General features: G+C 43.1%; 1 protein-coding gene across 1 annotated transcript in view; it reads right to left on the minus strand.

Annotated features, from left to right (window-relative positions):
- Positions 1 to 3909: 3909 nt before the first annotated feature.
- SYBU (syntabulin (syntaxin-interacting)) overlaps positions 3910 to 21468 on the minus strand; it is a gene marked incomplete at its 5' end in the record, with an annotated part of 40260 nt that continues 22701 nt past the window's right edge. The window contains 4 exons of the mRNA XM_009076886.1: positions 3910 to 5177; positions 6299 to 6448; positions 7388 to 7591; positions 9960 to 10062. Coding sequence (XP_009075134.1) covers positions 4079 to 5177; positions 6299 to 6448; positions 7388 to 7591; positions 9960 to 10062 — 1556 coding nt within the window. The remainder of the gene's footprint in view (positions 5178 to 6298; positions 6449 to 7387; positions 7592 to 9959; positions 10063 to 21468) is intronic.

Genomic DNA, 21468 nt, shown 5'->3' on the forward strand with positions numbered 1-21468 from the left:
TTCCTGAGTTAGAAAAACGTGTAATGGGATTATCAACAGGCATTGCTTCAGTCTGAGAAGGATCTGACTTGGTTCCTATGCTGTAAGCCTGAATTCAAGCAACCATTTGCTATTTTACCCTTAGTCTCTGAGCTGTATGCCCTCCCTACCTGCATGTTTTGAGGCAAGACTCCCCAGTGTGGTACAGATGTGGGTATGAGCATTTTATAAATTCAGGAAAAAAAGATGGGAGTTTTTATTGAACTGTTCGGAGGATGACAGTCCTCACTCTGCAACACCAGTGGGATGCAGGTGAGACATGACCAAGACTAGAGTGTAATATTAGAGGGGAAAAATTTAAGTTGATATGTTTGTAGCAACAACTGCCATAACCTCTGTGGATTGTGGACCAAAGGTCAGTCCCCCCAAAGTCTGGGACTAGAGCATTTATGGTACTTCAGTCCTCTTACAAAGGGCACCTTGAGCCATCTACATCCTTGCAGTATGGAGGAAGAAAGGTGGAGGCTTGGAAGTGAGCTGAATTTTGGATAGAGATCAGAGCAAGGACTTTTATCAAAAATGTGATCGAAACTGTCATCTCTTGCTGAGTGTAGTTAAATGCCTTATGAGAGCTGAGCAAACTGAAACATTTGTAGTAAGAGCAGGAAGAAACTTCAACATTATTCTGTTCACTAACATAATGGTGTTAGTGTCTTATCTCTTAAACAGCACATTTGAAAATTCTGCTGCTAAATGGAGCTAGCCTAGAACATGGTCTGAAATGCTTTTGGCCTATTGACATTTTAAACATAAATGTTGGTTTGTGCTGCTTTCATGCTTCCTGCCACAAAAGAAACTCATGTAGTCACAGGTGAACACATCTAGAACTGGAGATGCCTTTTTCCTCTAAATTATGTTCCATTTCACCATCACTCGAAGTAAAGATGGCTTAAACAATAGTGGCTGTAAAAGAGAAATCCAACATTGTAATGAAGTTGGCAACATCAGTGTGGGAAGGTGACAGAGGGTAAAAAGATAATGGTATGGCAATTATCGGGTGAAATAGAGTTGCTACTCCCTGGATGGAATGCAGCCAGCAACCTGACATCCCCCACACAGCACAATCCAAGGGTGGAGTGGGGTAGAGACATTACAGCCAGGCTCTGTTTAAAGCCTCCTTGCAGAGGAGGGAATTTGGTGGTACTTTCTAGCTGATAAGCCACATAGCAGCTGAAAGACAAGGTAGATAAAGCAAGCTGTCCTGCTGTTGAATCAGCAACTGGCAAAATCGCTTTCCTTGGACTGTTGTGTGTCCACATCCCAAGGTTATCTCAGGAACTATACTGAGATACCCACCCCCAAGGTATGACCACCCCTCACTGAGTAGGATATATGACTAAAGTCACTCAAGTTCCACCTAAACATAGAGAAATAGTATAAAAGTAAGTTAAGAATGGGGAGAAGTGGAGCAAGACTCTTGAGCTAACTTTTGTTAGGGATTAGAGCTTGTTAGCATTTTGCTTTGAATTAGTATGTTGCTTTGAATACATTTTTTGCAGTCAGATACCATCACCAGCAATTCTCAAACCTTAACTTGGCACAGTTTTATTAATAGAAAGTGTTATTCTGTTAGCTGTTAATGCGAATCCTTCAAGGACAGTGGCAGTTGCTGGCAGTGGGTAAAGGTGTGGAGACCCAAGAATGGTTTGGTGTGTGACCCTGAAAAAGTGAGTTGAACCACCCTCCAATCTAGTGAACTTGGCTTTCCCGGGGTGCTGACAGATGAATCAAACACTAAAGATTTGAGTAGATCTCCCCTTTTCATGTGGAAATCTGATATAAAATGTTGCTCTCTTGGCCTTGAATAGACATATTTTAAAGTAGGTATTCCTTATTAGGCATTTTCTGTAACGTGTTTCAGTCCCAAGAGGAGATACCTAGGAATTGTGAAATCCCATGGTTATGTAAAACATAGATTAACTTCTCCAACTATTAATTTTGTCCCTCCTGTCCACATAATTTAAAAACTTTTGAAAGTGACCTTTGAGCAATATGCATTGCAGTGGTGTCACAAGGCAAGTTGGCTGGCTGCAGCCACCCAAAAAAAAATGGAAGAGGAAGGTATGGCAAAGCAAGCAAGATGCTCTCATGACCATCTCTGAACTCCTGGGGACTATGTTACATCAAATTATCTGTTAAGAGTTCTCTTCCTTAATGTAATGCTTAATGAAGCCTCTGGAGTCTCTGTTGCAAACACAAAATAATTCACAGCTCAGGTGTCACAGGGACATGAAAGGCATCTGCGTCACCTCTGTAAGCACCAGTGTGTCTCACCCTCCTCGGTGTTGCAAGTGCTCCCCACACACTACCCAATTATACTCCTCCCTTGTGGATTACTTGTAAGTCCCTTCCCAAAAGCTGCAGAGCAATGCATGGTGCTGTCAGGCATCACTGGATTCCTTCTGCTCTAGATTGCACAGGGAAGTACTACACCTTTTTTGTGTTTTGCTGAAGGGGAAGATGAGAGGCCAGTGAGGTTTAAATGGCCAGAGGTGGGGTTGAAAGCTTGGGTGAAGCCAGACAAACCCCACTGTTTCATCTGTTGGGTAGTGCTGCCCTCTGAATATATCCAGAGATCTTAGATTTTAGACATGGAGAGTTAGTTCATGGTTTGATGGCCACAGTGTGCACACCGAGACTGTGTGACTGTCAACTGGGTTACAGGAGGCTTCATGGACCTCTGTTAAATGCCAGAAAGACTGCCATTCTTCTGGGATTGTAGCAATGAGAAGTTACAAGTTTCCAGACAATTGCATTGGGTTAAAGATTAGGTCACTTGCATCTGTGAATGCAGCATGGGGCAGCAGAGCAGGTTGTGTGTGCACCTGCAGACCAACTGGAGATAGTTTGCAGATGCACAGGCTCAACTGGAGCCTTTAATGAGCCTGGCCACGTGTTTACACTTGGAGCTGTATGCAAGTTTTGTCCTGGAACAGTATACTCAATACAGTACCTCCCCCAGCTCAGCCTGTACTCGACAGCTCAGCTAGGATTGGGTATTTTTTTATATCTTTGCTACAGTAAAACACTCACATGTTTGACATTTCTATCATGCTTTACTGAACTTGTGATTATAAAGGTAATTTACAATAAAGCATAAATAAACAATAAGTTAAAACACAATACATTTATACATAGTATTTCAAAGGGCTCAAAAGATTATCGGGTTCCAATACATTAAGACTTTAAAACAACATTAAGAGTTAAAGTGTATCCACACCTATACTTACCATTGTAACAAGTTTGAAGACTCCCAACAATGTACATTTTTGGTTACAGTCCCTGTATACACACAAGACCAGTGAAATGCTCAAGCATTTGCACGATTGAGAAGAGCACTACACGAGACAGGCACGAGCAATGTGCTGGAAGCTGCCTGGGGAGTATGGGTTTGACGTCTAAGTTGAATTGACACTTTGGACAAGGAATGGAAAGTGCTAGCATGCTTTCTGGGGCACAGCTGTGACACCCTACGGGGAGAGAGTCTTCGTGTCAATTACCTAACACTGCAGTTTCACAGATGTTTCAGGCTGGTGCTGTCAAGAGAAACACCCCAACTCTCTCTGGCCATTTGTTCCCACGTGCATCTCACACTACCCCTGAGCTGTGCAAAGTGCTCCTACATCTGCTCAGTGAACCATCTCAGGAAAGTGACTAAGCTTAACACTAGCTCAGCAATCGAACATGAAAGAGCACTAGCTGCAATTCCTGATTTCCCTGGTCATGTTCACTCTGCAGATGCACTGGCACCAGAAAGATACTAGCACAGGGGAGGAACATGGTGCCTGGGAACAGGAGGACTATTTCTCTAAGCAACAGTACTGTTACAAGCACCAGTTAAAAACATCCTGTGGAAGTACAAGGTGCAACTTTTTTATTTTGGAACAAGGAACGTGTTTTTGAACTGATATATAGTGCAAATCAAAAAGTCAAAAGCAAAATGATGGACTCTGCCAGAATATACAGTAACTTTTTACGATCTATCTCATCCCTCTTTCTCTCTGCCTCAGCCAGCTGGTGCCCAGGGACAGAGCAGACTTTAGGTTTTGATATCGAAAGGTGTTCGGCGTAAGGAGTGCAGGGCCACCAGGCAGCAACCACGCAGCAATGCTCCAATATTGTAAATGGGATCTGTTCCTCCTCTCTGAGTACTCAAAGCCCACACAATAGTTGGTACAATAGGGGCTGCTACAGCCAGAAAATCTCCAAGGAGACTGCTGCTCCAGTATCTCCTTTTAATTCCTGTATTGACATACTCAAAGGCATCATCATCATGAGGTTCTGTAAAATCAAGTTCTTTCATGAAACGGTTTTCATTAACTCTGTGCTCCACCTTCCTGCACGGAGACTCCATAGGAGACAAAAGGATGGCAGAATTGGGATCACTCGGAGTTAAATCCACTATGATGCCAGAATCACTGAAGCTTTCAAGAGAAAATCTGCCCAGTTCCTTCAGTGAAGAAGGTGGGCTTAGAGGACAGGCATCTTGAGCTCTGAAGATGTTTTGAATGAGCTGCTCCACGTCGAGGCTATATGGCACCACATCAGTCTGGATGGCCTGTTCCACCATCATGCTGCTTTTCTCTTCCTCCTCCAAATAACTTAGTTTTCCATTCAGAACAATTTCAAGCATCTCTTTATTTACAGCAGGACTGAAGAGAGCTGGATCACTCAACTCAGAGGTTGTGGTGGTCAAACTCTCTCCAGATGAGTCAGTCCCGTTAGCTCTGTCCTCACTAAGAGGCAGCTCCCTGTCTGCCACCTCCTCCAGAGCCTGGTCCTCTGTGCTGAGGCTCTCTGGCATGGTGGCACACAACACTGATGGCTTCCCCTCTGAGTCACACGTGTATTCCAGGCACTGCTCCTCCCTCACAGAGTGGTTCTGAGCCATCTCCATGCTCTGCAGCAAAGATTCCAGTTTCTTGTTTTGAATGTTTATGTCTATGAAGTATTTTTGAATTTTTTTGTCTTTCTCAGCCAAGCTGTTTTTCATGGTTTCAATAACCTGCTTGAGTTGTTTAATTTCACTTCTTGCTTCCTTTAAGGCCAGCTCTGCCTCCACACGATTGCACTCTTCTTCAATCCAGTCTTCCCTCATCCGTCCCAGCTGAGCCTTCAGCTCTTCTATTTCTGTTTCCCTGTAGCAAAATAAAAATGTTGTAACACTTTTGCTGACTGATCAATTAAAGCCAACATGAGGCTCCAACACACAGGGATGGCTATGCTGCAAAAAAGGAAGCAAATTCCTCCAGGTGCCATTTGCAGCCACCTGTGAGAGAGCCAAGACACATAAGCTGACTGCTAATGGGAGTCACCAACCTCACCACACAGCCAGCAGCCTTGTGGGCTGTGCCATGATCCCCAGACATTTTGGGGCCTAAGTGGTGACCTGTAGGTCATGTCTCACCAGTGTAGTGCTTAACATCTCAGCTGCAGCCTGGCCCTGGAGGAAATGGGAAACAGCTGCCTGAATGCATCCCCGGTGTCTGCCAGCAGCTCATCAGAGCCAACACAGCCAGAGCCAACACCTCGGACAGCCAGGGGGCTCAGGGCTGCAGGCACCTGGCTTGCTTTTCCCAGCATGGAGCCAGAGGCTGCTGCAAGCGAGAAGCAAGTGGAAGAGGGGGCCTCTCTGTGAGTTCCAACCCCTGAAGATGTCGATGGGGACCGTGGGGTCCCTGGGGCTCTGCCTTGTGGCTCCATTCAAGCAGCTCTTGGGCTGTCTGTGCTGGAGAACCAGCTCTCAGTGTGGTTTTACTAAGAGAGACATCTGTTGCTGTGTAATGCATATTGTCACTTCTCTGCTCAGCATCCATACAAAGGGCTATTGTGAAAACTTCAGGGTATAAGTGACAAAAGCACAAGTGGGCACACTGGTTTGGGCATGAGCTTTTCTTTCACTGGTAGCTGTATTTCACTAAGAGAAGCAGAATATGCTGGCAGGTAGAAACTGTTCTATGTATATAAGGTCTCAGTGCTAATTCAAACTAGTGAAGTTGCTCTTTCAAAATATTCTACTGTGAAAGTTCCAAAAAGGGAAAAGAGACAGCTATATTTATAACTACAGTGCATAGTATGCATTCCGTTAGAACTCTCTGAAACCTGAAATACCTGAAAACAACTTAATCAGACTGGTCATATTTCAGATTTCTTAATGAAAACTCTATGTGGTCAACAAATGAGTAAACCATTCAGGATTCCCACCCCTAAACGTTCCCAAATAAATCTTTCCAACTCTGATTTCTGAAGTGAAATTTACCTTTCTTTAAGTTTGCTCTCAGACTCCTTCAGCTTGGTTTTCAAATGCCGTACTGCCACTTCTTTCTGCTGCAGAGGAGTCAAATACTGCTCTGGATTTTGTGGCTTGATGTTGTGATTGTCACCACAAGAATTGTATCTCCCTGATCGCCTGAAAAAAACCCCAAACAAACCATCATATAACATCATTCCTTCAGTTCTTAAGTCCTGGCAGAAAGAAAAACATCCCATTGACTGATAAATGCAAAGCTTGGCTCACTTGGGGCTCCCTGGTGTCCACACAAGTGAATCCTTCTGGCAAACAAAAGTACTTGATGAAACAGCTGATTGGTGACTAAAGTGCAAAATTCACTATTTGTTGTACTTAGCTTCAGTGTCATTACATCAAATGAGACTTTTAGCTTTAAAATACGTAGCCATCCTCTCACTCGAATGGGTGATGCCCAAGAGGAGGCAGCCTGGCCACCAGCAGGGGCACCCAGCTGCATACACGTCCAGGCCAGGACTGAGCTGAGCTCTGCACAGGAGTTACAAAGCTGAGCACGCTGAAACTTGGATTCATCCTATCCAGCTGTAGGTGCATATCTGACATGCCTGGTTGTTCAGTTGCCTGGGGGCAGGGGATGGGGGGGGGAGCAGCAGCAGCATGGTGGCAATTTCTTCTCTGCAGTGTGTATCATGCTCTGGCAGGTATCTGTGCTCTTTCCTGTACAGGAAACTGCACTCCATGGGGAGGTGCCTAAGGCTGGGCAGGGTGAATTTTCACCTGAGTGTATCATGTTTCCTATACTACCCCACCCAACTGTCTCCAAAATGAAAGGATCCCTACACAAAAGAACCAGTAAATTCCCATGAGAAAACCAACTGCAAAGGAGTTTGACTTAAAGTAAACTTGAATTTTACAGTGCTGAAACAATAAAGCTTATACATGCTATGGACCACACTGTTGACTGTCAAGCTGCCTATATGAGGAGTCACACCTATGCTGAGGAACAAGGTGACCCACATGGCAACTCAGCTGACCCCACTTTAGCATTCAGAGAGGGGAAGTCAGTGTGCTGAAGACCAGGAGGCTGTAATACAGACTTGCCTCATCACTGGGCTGCTGTCGCTTCCTTTGTATGAGCCTGAGTTGCTGCTGCTGGCTGAAGAAGCCCTGTAATTCTGATGAATGTTAGCAGGACTCAGATGGTTTTTGCACAGTGTTGATAAAGGGTCCTTTCCATGGGAGGCAGGTGGGCTGGCTCCAGACTTGTAGGACAAGGATCCATTATTCCGACCATAAGGGCCACGACTGGAGGAGAACCAAAATGGTGAAAGCATATTGGATTATCCTCATTACACAACCCATTATGTGTCTTAGTTTACACACAAAATTCTCTAATCACTAAACCAGAGAGAGAACTGTGAGTGGCCAGAAAGTCCTGATGTCATCAGCCACTGCATGTTCTTTCCCTGACTGGGGCTCTCAGTCTGAATACATGATCTAGGGAAAACTCAGCTATTTTCACAATACTCTGTGGACAGCACAGCTCCCAGTGACTCCATCGGATCATCCACATTCCCTGAACCTCTGACTCTGTTGAATAATGAGAGCCCTGCAGTCTGGACTAGTGCCCAAGAACCATACCTTGGCTTTCCTTGGCCAGGCCAGCGGAGCTGTGCCCATGCATGCAGGACTGCTGTAAGGCTGCTTTCATGCTCCTCGGCAAGCAGCCTGAGGGGTCACAGCATGCAGTGAAAACAGATTTTATTTGGGCCACTGTTCTTTCCTGCCTTTGGCGTGTTGGGTGCTTCAGCTGTCATTGTCAGCTATTCATTTGCTTAGATACAGTCTGAACCCCACAGAGAACAGCCTGAAGTAGTATTGAAACAGACAAAGGAAAGCACAGCCTTTTCTTTCTTTCTTCCAATTTTTCTCATACGTATCTACCTTTATTTTCCAACTCTTTATTAACCAATCTGTCAACTGTGCGTGCTTTAAAGCAATTGGTATCCACACTGCCTGACAGCTGCCCAAGGGCTGGGGCGCTCTGAGGACAACTTCCTGGCGTGCATTCGTCTCCTGCTCACTTGGTTTTCCTTCCTGCACTACTGCCCTGCTACCTTCATTCTCCCATGGAAGTTGTTCTAAATGGTAATGAAAGGGCAGCTTTAAAAAAAAAAAAAAAAGGAAAAAAAGGAAAAATGCAAATCCAGCCAGCAAAAGAGAAGGCCTGCACAAAAAAATTTTAAATACCACGGAACTATGAAGCAACATCTTTTCTTTAAATTGTTTCACTTGGTTTCCTCCCTTTTCTGCAAATGGAACAGTTTATAAGGAACAGATGGCTGAGTGGCTGCTGTGAACCTTCACCACACTGCTGTGGTTTGGGTGATTTTATAATTATTTTACAATGAACTACAGGACTGTGGTTTGTGACAATATTGAGATGTTTCATAGTGAGTTAAGTCAAACAGTTAAAAAAGAACATATTGCAAAGGAGATATCTCTTTCCACTTTATACAGTGCAACATCAACTCTAGTGTGCAGCAGAACTTGCACAGACTGCTTAACACAGCAATGCATCTGAAGAAGCCTTATTACAGAGGACTTCTGTCCAATGAAGTAGGTCAGTATGCTCTGAAGTTATATTTAAATGTACAGTAATAGATGAAATGATAACTAATCTTACTGAAAGTAAGGTGATTTTAGGTCTTCATATTATACATAACCCTTTTTTTCCCCACAGCCAGTAACTTTACTTGTTATAGGTAATCTAGAGAGAGCTTAAGCAATGTTTATTTCCCATCAGTCTTATGATACAGATAGGAAACCACTCATGAAGCACCACTGGCAATCTCTGTACGCTGCAGCACGCTGCGACCTTGAAGACGTCTGTGTGACTCAAGCACACAGTATCCTGCTGCCGGTCCCAGCCCGCCTGCCAGCTCTTCCACAAAGGGCAGGAAACCAGTCCTGTCAATTTCAACTCTTTCCTCCTACTCCACAAAATGCAACCAGCAGGGACTGCGTGGGCACAACGCAATGTGCGCTGCTCCATCCCAGTGCCCCTGTATTCACAATTTGCAATTCACACACGACAGGGAGAAATCTTACAGAAATCTTTCATGAAAGGCTCATTTAGTCTGACGACTATGATATGATTTTTTAAAAAACTGCGTGTAGCTATAGTTACATAAAGGTTGGGCAAGGGTATTCAGAAAACAAAAAATATCAAAGACAATATTGTCTACTTCTTTCTACAAAAAGTAAGATCATGATCTGGAAAGATGCATGCTGAGCTGTCAGTTTATGACAAAGATAAAACAAAGTGGTAGGACCAAATGGTTTAGGTTAACTGGTTAGAAGTACTGCTGTTAACTAACAGACACCCAGTTGCTCTTTCCTCCTCTCCAGCCAATGCCTTTTCTGCCTTACTTTATTGTATCTTCTGTACTTGTTAGGAATACACAATAAAACCTCAACAGTCAGTGGATATGGCATACTGACAATTTTTTGTGCAAAAAGTACAGCATTTTTTTTCTTTCTCCTATCATAGTTCTCACAAGTGTAAATTCTACTCAAGAGCCTAGTGCTACCCAAATTATTCTAAAATGCAAGACCTTGCACTTAGGCTATCTCTGCACTAGCAATATTCAGGAAAAATTGCTTTGCTTACTTGCGAGAAAAAGAAGATCTTTTGCTTCCAGCAGCAGACATATGGACTTCAGGTGCTGAAATACTGCCCGTGCTGCTTGAGGAGCTAAAATCAGCTTCACTGCCTGGAAAGGAAAAGGGAAGAGTGAAAACAAGATGGAAATTATAACTCAAAGATTGTTTTCAAAATAACAGTGAATCACAAGCATCCTTCCTTTGTCTGTTCTGTGTGAATTTCAGAAGTTCCATGGATTTTCAAACATCCCTGAGGACAAGTGCTGGATTTATTCCAGATTTTCAACATTTCTTCAGAACTGGCACTTCAACAAGAGCTGAAAAAACGTTTGGACACAAAACCTTCACGCTACAGAAGCCATTTTAGGACGGTTAGAAACACTTGTTGTGACAACCAGTTTGCTTTCTCACAGCCATGGATAAATGAATGAGGCTACTCTCGTGGCTCCTTCAGGATCACAGTGATTAGGAACACACAATTGTAACTGGATATTTTCCATGCATTAAACCAAACAGAAATATTACTTGCTGCTTCTGCTTTGGTTTCTGAGATGACATACACATACATGTATATAGGTATAAACATGTACAGGCTAAGAAGGGATATGCATATATGTGTATATACATGTACACACATATGCAGGTTTTCATGTGGTGCAGAAGCATAGTGAGGCAGTTCTAATAACCTTAAAATAATCCAATAATCACGTGTAGCTCTCAGGTGCTTCTTGAGTGCTAAATATCTGTTTGATTACTGATTCTCTATGGATTGCAGCTTTTATTTACCAAACTCTGGCATATACAAGGAAAACAGCTCTCATTTTGCTAAGGTCAGGTCAGTAGTAAGTAGATGTACTAACAAAGTCTTATCCTCTGGAGAAAAGAAAAACACCCTAAAGTTAGGATTTTTTTCCCAGTCTGTCACTCAAATGGCAAATGTCTTAAGCCATACCCAGGTCTCATGCTGCAGAGCCACAATAATAGATGGTGGCTTTAGCTGTGGGGATGGAAATAACTTTCCAATATCCTTTAAGCACCTGGTCAGGAGGAGCACTTCTCATCTGGGGATTTCTGGGTGTTGTACCACTCACAGATATTCCCAAGCCAGCAGCTGCAAACTTACCACAAATCCCGTTATTTCTATCTTTTCCACAGAGAGGAGATGCAGCTGCAGCTACCATCATCCCCACCATGGCAGACAGACCTTCAAGTGCTCAATCTCTCTTAAATCCTTTGCAGAGCTGATGGTGATGGGTGCATCTTGCACCCTTGAATAACTGGGACTGGGAAAAGGCCTTGCCAGAACCTGTCTCCACAGCCTTAAAGAGGCTGAAACAGCTAGCAACCATTCTTACCATCCACCAACACATAGCAACTGGCCCTAGGATCAGGAATGTTCTGATTTAACCCAATACTTGCTTCACCTCATCAGGTCTGAGACCAGCTGCTATTTCTCTGTGTCTCTGCTTCAGTCCAGCCCAGAATATTCCTCAGCCCAATTTCAAAGTGCTCAAATGCAAAGCTTGGCTCTACAAAAGGAGATCCCAGAGACCCAGCTATACCACCTCTAACCAGCTCCATAACTAGTACAATATCCCTGATAATCAGAACCAAGTCCCCAGAGCCATAACCAGATCAGAGCCACTTGCCTGTTTGCAAGGGGAAGGAGGGGGAGCAGCAAAGCCGCTTGTTTTCACGGAGTATTTATATCATGTCCACAGATGTAGATGTCAGTGACCCTTTCCTTGGGGTAAGCAAAATGATCGTGGGACATAACGTCAGAAACTACAACAGAGTTTTCCTGATAAACAAAACATTCCCATCTACAAGATTAAAGTAGACACCAAAATATCTCTTATTACCACACCACACCCAAAACTACTTTTCCAAACAAGACTCAAACAGGTAAACATGTCATACAGATGTCCTACCTCTGGTGTTTGGGTCTCCAAAACATTTCTGCACTTGCAAGACACCAGCAGCTTTCCAAAGGCAAGTCCTGGCTGTGGCACACAGAGAAGGAGCCCTAGCCAAGGCTCATCTCTGGGTAAGTAGATCACATCATAATCAGATCTCGCTATCGAAAGCATTTCAAGGTAGCAAGGCTTAACAGTTGCCTCTCCCTGACCTGCCTGGCTTGGAGCACCACACTGGGAAGGGCTGCCAGGCTAGGCAGGAGTCAGAGGAGCCTGGAAACACAACCACACCAACAGCAGAGCTTTCTGAAAGAACTGCATCTGAGACCAGGAGCTGTGTCTGTGAAGCACAGACTAACCTTTCTGGCCTCAGTTCTAATAACAGCTCCACACAAGCTTAACACTTAGCACAGGAGACTACTTATGTTTAAAATTAGGCATGCAGCTATTTATAGGACCTTTGAGAACATTTTGTAAATTAAAGGGGTCACTGCTAGTACTGATTCCAAGTGTGTTAGTGATGTTCAAGCCAGTTTTGTGTGTAGCAGAGCTTGACAGCAGTGTTACTAGGATACTTAAAAAAACATCTTCTCTCATTTGGTAGACATCTGTAAGCAAAATAACATAGCATCTATCAATAAAATAGCAATTGCAACATATTCTCCTGCATGTGACTTCTGTCTTACAAATGTCTTAACAAAAATGTGAAAGTGCTTGTCTAGCAGCAATGCAGGCAGGAGCTGAACGTGGCCACTCTCATTCTCCTAACGCCATTCTCCAGGATGTCAGCTCCCTAAAGATGCCTCGACTATTTTTGTCACTGTGACAATGTGATTGCAAAAGCTCACGCATGTAAGCCCCAGAACAGCCCACTAATTCAGCATTAACCATGCAAGAGACTGACGTTTCTCAAAAACACATCCCTTTGTCCTAACTGGCCATAATACTTGTTTAGACTTTCCTGTTAAGAGGGCTGTCTTACCAAGCCTTTGCTGCGAAAGATGGTACACGTTGAGTCACCAGCTTCAGCAGTATCTCATTTGGAATTCACTCATGCATATTCTTCCACGCTGCAGAGCCTGCAGCGAGGAGCCAGCCTGGCACCCGACCTGGGCAGCAGCACACCCACGGCAGCAACAACACAGGCACGGCCAACAAAGCACCGTCACATTTTCCAGAATTGCTCCTTGCTGGGAATGGTTATTGAGAAGAAGGAGCGAAATCCTGCAGTGTGTGCTGTGCCTGTGCTTTGCTGCTGGGCGGGCAGTGACCGCGATGAGAGCGCTCTGCAGCAGCATCGCACTCTGTGCTGCCTTTTCAGCTCCCGCCTGGCCTGACAGCACCACGGCACTCAGCAAGGCCAGTGGACATGGGGGAGAAGAGAAGAGAGCCGTGACAGAGCGCTGTGCTGCCTGTGACCAGGCACAGCCCAGGCAGAGGCAGAGGCACAGAGGGTGATGATCGTCCAGCAGACGCGTGTGCTCCTCTGTGTGCACAGCACAGGGAGCTAACGCTGTCCTGGCACGGCACGGGAATCAACTGGGAAACCTCCTACGAATGCCTCAAGCGCAAATTTCCCATCCTGCCTGTGATGCGATTACAGACTCTGGGGCGGGACTGAGGAGAGGAGACAGAGCAGCCTGTGCAAAGCCAGTAGTGCCTCCAGCTGGCACTGCTGCGTGTTTATCCCACTGCTGCAGGGCAGACACCACACCTACACTTCGGGGGTAGAAAAGCTCCACCTTTAACTCTACTCTGCACTGCCTCAGCCATAGTGCAAGGACAAGAACACAGTACACTGACTCTATCACATTCACAGCTTTTACATGCAAAATAAATTAGGTACACTGGGCCTCCAGGACAGTATGCAAGCACAAAAGATACCATGTCACATATATGTATACAGAGACAGTATATACCTTTCCTACACAAGGTTACACATAACCCCACATGCACTCCTGGAGTATGACATCCCAGTCTGCTATTTCTAGCCATTACAGATGGCTGGATACTTTGTCATATGGTCTTCTGGCATCAATCTTAAAATTTTACTTACACTTTATCACTTAATCTTTCTGTAAGAATAAAGCTCATACTTTCTTGTGTGCCTTTTATTGCCCATTTGCTATCAAAATAGTAAGGTAAAAAGGAAAACGTTCAAGCAATATCTGTGACAGAAGCATTGACAGCTCAGCAACAGGACTGCATTCCCAAAACTCAAGAATACATACAAGCTTAATAAAATTTAGCCCTTTTATGTATGTCTTTGCAACTTCATCATTGCTTTATAGCTGCCAAAGGATATAAACCACAGAGCTAACCTATCTTGTGACTCCCTAAACATGACCTCTTTATGTGTGTATGAGTCTTGGCGCAAGTTTTGCATATAGTCAGTGAGAACAGAGCTGTAAATAAAACAGTGCTAACAGAGACAGCTTGTCCTCAGAATGTAAAGCACTTAAATTTGCTGAGCTTTCTTGTCTTCAAAAGCATCCTATTATACATCAAAAAGAACAAAATATGGATACATGGTGCAGCTACTAGAGGAGTAAGTGGCATGCTGTCTGTTTAGATAGCTTTATTTAGAGACCCCAGGGGCAGAGTTAGGGCCTGATTGCATAAAACAATATCCAGCAAAGCTATTAGAAGCAGCTGGAAAAGTAGAGGGAATTCAGTTGTAATGCCTACTACTGAAAGGACTGATATTTTTACTAGATTTGGTTTAATTTATCTTGAAACATTTAACTCACAGCTACATCTCTAGCTCCAATACTTAACAGCACAAGCAGTATATTTACAGGAAATACAAACACTGCTTTTATTTTTCTATTTAATATAGGGTTGTTCCTGCAAGATTGATTTTGTATACCACAAGCAATCTAGGAAAGAAAACCACACTGCTCACATGTGCTGACAAACCTAAGAAAAGGAAGCTGCAAAGAAGTGATGAAGCCATGCTTTAGCATTTTAGGCTTTCCAGATAATGCCCTGAAAGGCAAAGTCTCCTAGTGGGAAATGTACTCAATTCACAGTGTCAAGCCCATAGATGACAGAAGCTTTTGGTTCCAGTTCCTGACCTTTGACTTACCACTTCTCTGACTATGTGTGAGACTCTTTATCTTGGACTTAACTATTATATTTCACAACAAACAGTAACTGGGTAAAAAAGGATGTTACCCTGTGAGCAAGGAACAGGACACAGCTCTCCTCCATGGGGACTGCTCTAATCTTGGGGTGATAGAAGCTGCTCCCACATGCTTTGCCTCTACCCGTGTCTCATAGTCTCCACTACAACCATGAGGAGGAAGGTGGAGAAGCTGAAGATGCCTAGTAGGTTGCCATGGTTCAAATGTGGATTTGAACTCCTTTGGTCTAAGGAGGGCAGTGAACTCAGACATCTTCCTCAAGCTCTAACTGCTCAGCTGTGACACGACACAGAGTGGTAGCACTAGCACTGGCTGTGTTTCAAAGGAATGAAGCATGCTGGATGCTTGCACTCACAGAGATGTCTAGCTCCAGTATGGATATTCACAGTGAATCTGAGGCATGCACATGGGCACCCTTGGAGCTACAAGTAGGTGACTAATTTTGGGAGATGGGCACTCCTCTCTGGCATAGTCTGTGTGCTGGTGGAGGTGTGTTCCTGCCTGGCACGCTTTCTGCTGTGAATCTTGGATTTTAGGACCTAACCATTCTCTCTGGTTTTATGTAAGGCTTAGTCTTTGAGCTCAGATTTGTGAGTTGTGCTCCAAGAATGATGGCAAGAAGCTGGGTACAGGAGTGGGTGGCATGGTCAATCCTAAGGGTACCAACAGGCCTCCCTTCCCCATCCCATTGCACTGGCTGTTGAACCCATTACTCCCCACTCCTGGGTGGATGTCCACCTGACTGCTCACCAGGGTCCCTCCCCACACAGATCTGTGAATCCCATTTCAGCTGACTGCATGGTCCAGTAACAGCTGGTAACTTAGGCAGCTGGCAAAGATGCAGTCAGAAGGGATGTGGAGCAAAACTTTCAGTGTGGACTTTCCATAAATTGTTCAAACCTGCTGGGTGAGGAGACTTCCAGCTCAAAACCAGACAGAAGACTTTAGTGCAGGACTGCTTCCCTGCATTTGGATCTAGATGTGATTTTACACATGATTAATCATCTTGATTTTTGTTCATCTGTCTTGCTTATTCTTCTTACTTTGGAAGGATTGTTATCAAATAATTAAAATTTATCTCATTAAGCAGTTTTCTGATGTCATCTACGAACTATAGCTTTGGTAGTTAATCTGAACCACACTAATGCAAATTAAGGGCATTGCAGATCTCAACATGAATACAGAATGTGATCTATGTATACTGTGAAACCACAATCAATCAAGCTCTTCTCTCAAATCACAGTCACTACAAACTAATTGCTGATATTGGCTGAGAGCCATGATGCATATTCTGCATATCACTGTAATCTGGGTTTGTGTTTTTCTTAATTGTTTTTAATTCACACATTTGTAAAGCAGCCACAAGCGGATGCTGGAACAGACAAAGAGCATTACAAGTTGGAGTTTTATGCTGCTTTATGTATCTTAAGGAGATTCTTCATACAGAAATCAGCCTGACCTACTTATTTTTTTGTGCTTCTATATGCAACTTGAGCCATTCTAACAACACCTTAAAAATGGCTCCCATAAATTTAATCTTCTCAGCCTGAAGTGACCTTTGTCAGGGGGAACATATGCTCATGGAGCAGAAGGGAACAATCTGGGAAACTTATCTTCATGTTCAAACAAAATGGCTCTTTGTTATCAGAGGTGGAAGGATGCTGCTTTCCTGCACCAACCTCAATATAAACATTGAGACTGGATGTAAAAAAAATACACCGAGAGTTGTATAACATGATGCTGAACTTGCATTTGACAGTTTTATAAAGTACTTGTGTAAATCCACCTACGGACAAGTATTTTTTATAAGCAAGCATGTAGTGTCACCTCAGGAGATTATTTTTATGTAACTGGCAGTACTATTTGGTCTGTTTGAAGGGAAATGGATAGGCTGATCAGAAGTAGTTTTAGGAACTGGAAAATGTCATCTTTGGCAGGGATGACTTAGCAGTACACAGAAAGGCAGCAAACTCCACCACAGACTGGGATAAGATCCCAGCCTTCCCGTCACGTTGGTGGCAGAAGTTTAACAAAGGTCTTTCTGAGGCCCCTTCAACACATCTCCTAAATCAAGTTCCCAAGCACAAGTAGGAGAGAAGCTGGCTGGGGAACAGCAACGAGCTGCACAGGCACGTGTGCACAGCATATATGCAAATGCATGAAATCACATGCTAAACCTGATTCAACTGAAAGATTCTGCACAGTCACCCTTAATATAAGACACATGGTTTTCATTATCATATGCATAGAACATTATAAATCCGTTTGACATGTTTTCAACAGGCAGGAGAAAAACACTGGAAGGAGAAACACCTCTGGGAGGTAACTGACTAAACAAGCCTGTGGTCCCAGGATGAAAAGCAAAATGTGTAATAAGCTAATCAAATATTTACTGTAACACATATGTTAATATGATTACAAAAAACTGATAAAGTGTTATCTATTGTAAAGAACAGCAAAACCCTACCCAGTATATTGACTGGTTTCCTAAACTATATTTTTTACAGTAACAAAGCCAAGGTAGGTCTGAGGGCAATGCATTTCAAGTTATATCTGCCATCATTTGCTGCTTTTTTCCTCCAATAGCACTCTTACTGTTCAAGCACAAATGACAGACAAGAAGCCTGTGCTTTTTCAGCTTATTAATCCTTGTGGGTTTGTGGTCAAGCTGTATTCCACCAACAAACAGACACAGCCTGCCCAGATTTCGAAAGCCAACAGCTTCCTATTATTTACAGAAGCTCAGAAGGGTGGAACACAGACCTGTAATGAAGTGCCTCAGCATGGAAGCAAAACAAGCCTTGCGACACTAATAAAATATGAAACTCAGGAGAACTTTAATTTCTTTTAAATACATTTTCTCTAACAGCATATATAAGATACGCTGTTATAGAGTAGGTTTCCTGTTTTGTTATGTCACATTAAAAGCAATACATTTCAGGGTCCTTGGGGAAATGATGTCCACCTTGCAATGACTCGAGGCTGGATTCATTAAAGAATGCTAGGACTCCATTTCTCAGAGAGGAATTTTGGAAGTGGCACTCTCCCTAAACTGGTGGGAAACATCTCCCACCAGTCTCAATCTGCAAAGTTTCTCAGCTCAGTCAAAATGTTGTTTCTGGCCATGCCTAGAAGCAGGTTGGCCTTAAAACTGCTGAACAGTTTGGTGCCTCTTTCTAAAGACCAGGGCACGTATTTCACACTAGACCACATAAATTAGGTTCCACACAAAACAAGCTCAAGGAAAGCTCTTTTCTGCTATCTCCTTTACCAGGGAAAGAAAGGATCCACCTGGGATTAGCAGGGCCAGGTTTAGCTTTGAACTGGGAGGAGGCTGCACACCATCTCCCCACCACATTACCAGGAAAATGCACTGCATCCAGCAATAAGAACTTGATGGAGAGATGGGATTCCTGTCCTTTCAGCTTATCATGCCCTTCTCCAGCTCCTCCATAAAACCACACAGCTTGGGATGGCTACCTTCATTAACCCCTGCTACATGGGTGAAATCCAAACAGGCTTGAATTTCACACAGCTCCCATCTTCATCAGGAGACCTTACCCAACCCCTGCACACAGCACACCTGAGAAAACTAAGCTCTGCAACCTAAAGTTCTGGGCAAAGTTGGGCAACCTCTGTGTAGCTGCTCTTCTGGGTGCTGAGTTTTATTTTATGATTATTACTTGTAGTTTCTTTACTGGAACAGGGACTGGACATGCATTTTTCTTTTCTCCTAGGTTCTTCTTGAATCATTAACTTCAAGTGAGAATCAAAATAGAGTGAAGGCATCTAAACCACAGCTTCATCAGGATTTAGACATCTAGGTGCATAAAAGTAAGTAAAATACCACTGCTTAAACAGGCCAAGTGTTCAAAATGACACCACTATCTGCAAAGTTGTTGTTTATGCTTGAGCTTCCACTTCGGAGCCCAATCACCACCCACTCACCGGATGTCTTTGTACCACAGTGAAATCAAGTGAGATTTGCATGACTAAAATAAAGATATTCCCTTAGCTTTCCATGTATATGTATAAATACAGGTATATAAACACAAGAAATATATAAACTTATCCACTCAATACAGCTCAAAAAGTATTTAAAGCAATGACTCCGAGGGAAACAAACCTTTTAGGTAGTGATTTGGTCACCAAAAAACACAGATTGGAGAACAGTGAAACTATTTATGATTTAAAGCCAAACATGGCCAGAAAATGGAAAACCAGAATTTTTAGTTTCTGTTTGAAATTGTGCTTTAATTATGAAAACTAACAAATCTCTTTCTTCTTCTAAAAAGGCGGCAAAACCACAAAAACCATCTCCAAACATTCAAAATATTTTAGATTGAATACTGTCTTTGTTCAGTCTGAAATGAAGATTTTCTTTAATGTTTTGACTTGGCAGCAACTCCCAAATCAGTTATTTGCATAGTTCTACTTTGAACATAGTAAGATGTCAGACAAAAAAGAAATAGGGGATGTAAAGGAAAATAGAAAAGGAAATAATCTATCAATTCTTGAGTAAACATTACTCAGAAAATAGTTCAAATCCCAGGATTCTCATTAAAAAGGCATTAATAACCTGGAGGAATTCCAAAAAAGGTCAACAATAATGATAACAGGATTACAGAGCACTGTTTATGAAGGGAGATTAAGGGAATGCAATTTGTGTATTCTAAGATAAAAATGAATACTGGCAACACGGTTTATCATGGGAGGAGGAATACAGCTGGAAAACTGTAACGACAACTATGTAACAGCAACACAGGGTTCTGGCTGCCATGCATGTTATTTCATGAAAAATGACTTGAAATAAAAAAAGATGGTGGGTGGGAGCTGTACATAGTAAAATGTATCTGGAGTAGGTTCAGAATACTTTAACCAGGGAATCAGGAAGCTATTTTAAACATTGGCATAAATAATACAGATTGTAATTTAAAAGCAGAACACACACACACAAAAAATCTCCTAAGGGAAGATGCATAATGGCTCCTTTCGTATGCACAGTATATTCTTCTGTGGAGGTGAGTGGGCTGAAACCCACAGAAAACAGCCAGAAGGAGCAGAAAATTCACTGCAATAAATACACAAATTACAAAGCATGTTCTAGCTTGAGCACACACATTTTAAAAAAAGTACTTAAGAGTGTGTAGTGCAGTGTGTGTAGCATTGTTCCTTTTTGGTTCATATTCCACTCTCGATTAGTAGAAGATGAAAAAAACCCCAAACCTGCTGGAATATACTAAAGAGGTTTTTTTTAACTAAATATCACAGCTATTGCCATCTTTCATACCTGCCTGAAGTGTGACCTCTAAACCCCAGGGCCCTCCTTATGCCAAGCTCTCAGCCACCTTTTCATGATCAAGGAACACATCCCCACAAGCTCCAAGAGACCTGCATCTCTCTCAAAAGGCATTTGGATGTAAGAGATGTATTGGCTGGCAGGAATCTCATCCTGTCCAGCAGCCCAGGCACTCCCTGCAGAAGTTCCATATCCACAACCCCTAGTCACTCCAATCTGCAACCATGGACCAAGCATAAGGCTAAGCTCAAGCCTGAAAGGCATCCTCAGGCATCTCTCTTTAACACTGGCTGTCCCACTTTATGTCTGGAGCAGTATCAGTACAACTAATGGGCCAGGGAGAGAGTGACAAAGGAGTTACGGTGTGCCCGCTGGGATCTTGGCTTCAAACCTCCAATAAAAGTTACTAAATAAAAGTGGAACAGCTTCCCTGGGAGCAGACACCCTGCATCCCCTCAGCCTGCCCAGCAGCCCTGTATTAGGGCACTCCTCTCCTTTGCGCTCAAGTCCATGCTCCAAAAGAAGCACAAACAGATCTAAATATAAGTTTATTTTTTCTTTACTGAACTAAGCAACAGGGGCCTCCTGTTATTTTTTTTATTAGTATTATTTTGTAAGGAAGGAGGTGAGTACATAACTGCAGATTTGTGCCCAGGACCATAAAATGCAGGTGGCCTATGCCAACAGCCCACACCTGGGCAGGTCACTATGTAGGACAGGTAGGACTCAGCCTTTCACTTTTTACTTTCAAATTCCTCTTTGCAACTTGCTGACTTCATTTTTGGAGTCCTCCATTTTGGGTGTGACATCTGGGCACTTGCTGCAGCCTGAGAGTCTTCTGAACAATAAGAGATACATGTCTTGAGTGGCCACAGCCCAATCACTAATTGGCTATATCTCTACTAAGCAGCATCTAAAATAATAGTTTAGAAGCAGGTGGATTTTAAAATTTGTGAAACAATTAAAAGGATGTTTTTCTAGGCTACTTTAACTTAACAGAAACTTGTAGATTTTGGTTAAATACTATGAAACACTCAAGGCAGAAGCACTACTTGTAGCTGCTACTTTGCTTATTCGTGTTTGAAAGAAATACTTGGCTATTTGAACATGTTTTCCACATCAATTCAAGCAAATTTGTTTAAATTTAAAGTTTAA

This window comes from Acanthisitta chloris, unplaced genomic scaffold, assembly GCF_000695815.1.
Source record: "Acanthisitta chloris isolate BGI_N310 unplaced genomic scaffold, ASM69581v1 scaffold2406, whole genome shotgun sequence".
Lineage (NCBI taxonomy): Eukaryota > Metazoa > Chordata > Aves > Passeriformes > Acanthisittidae > Acanthisitta > Acanthisitta chloris.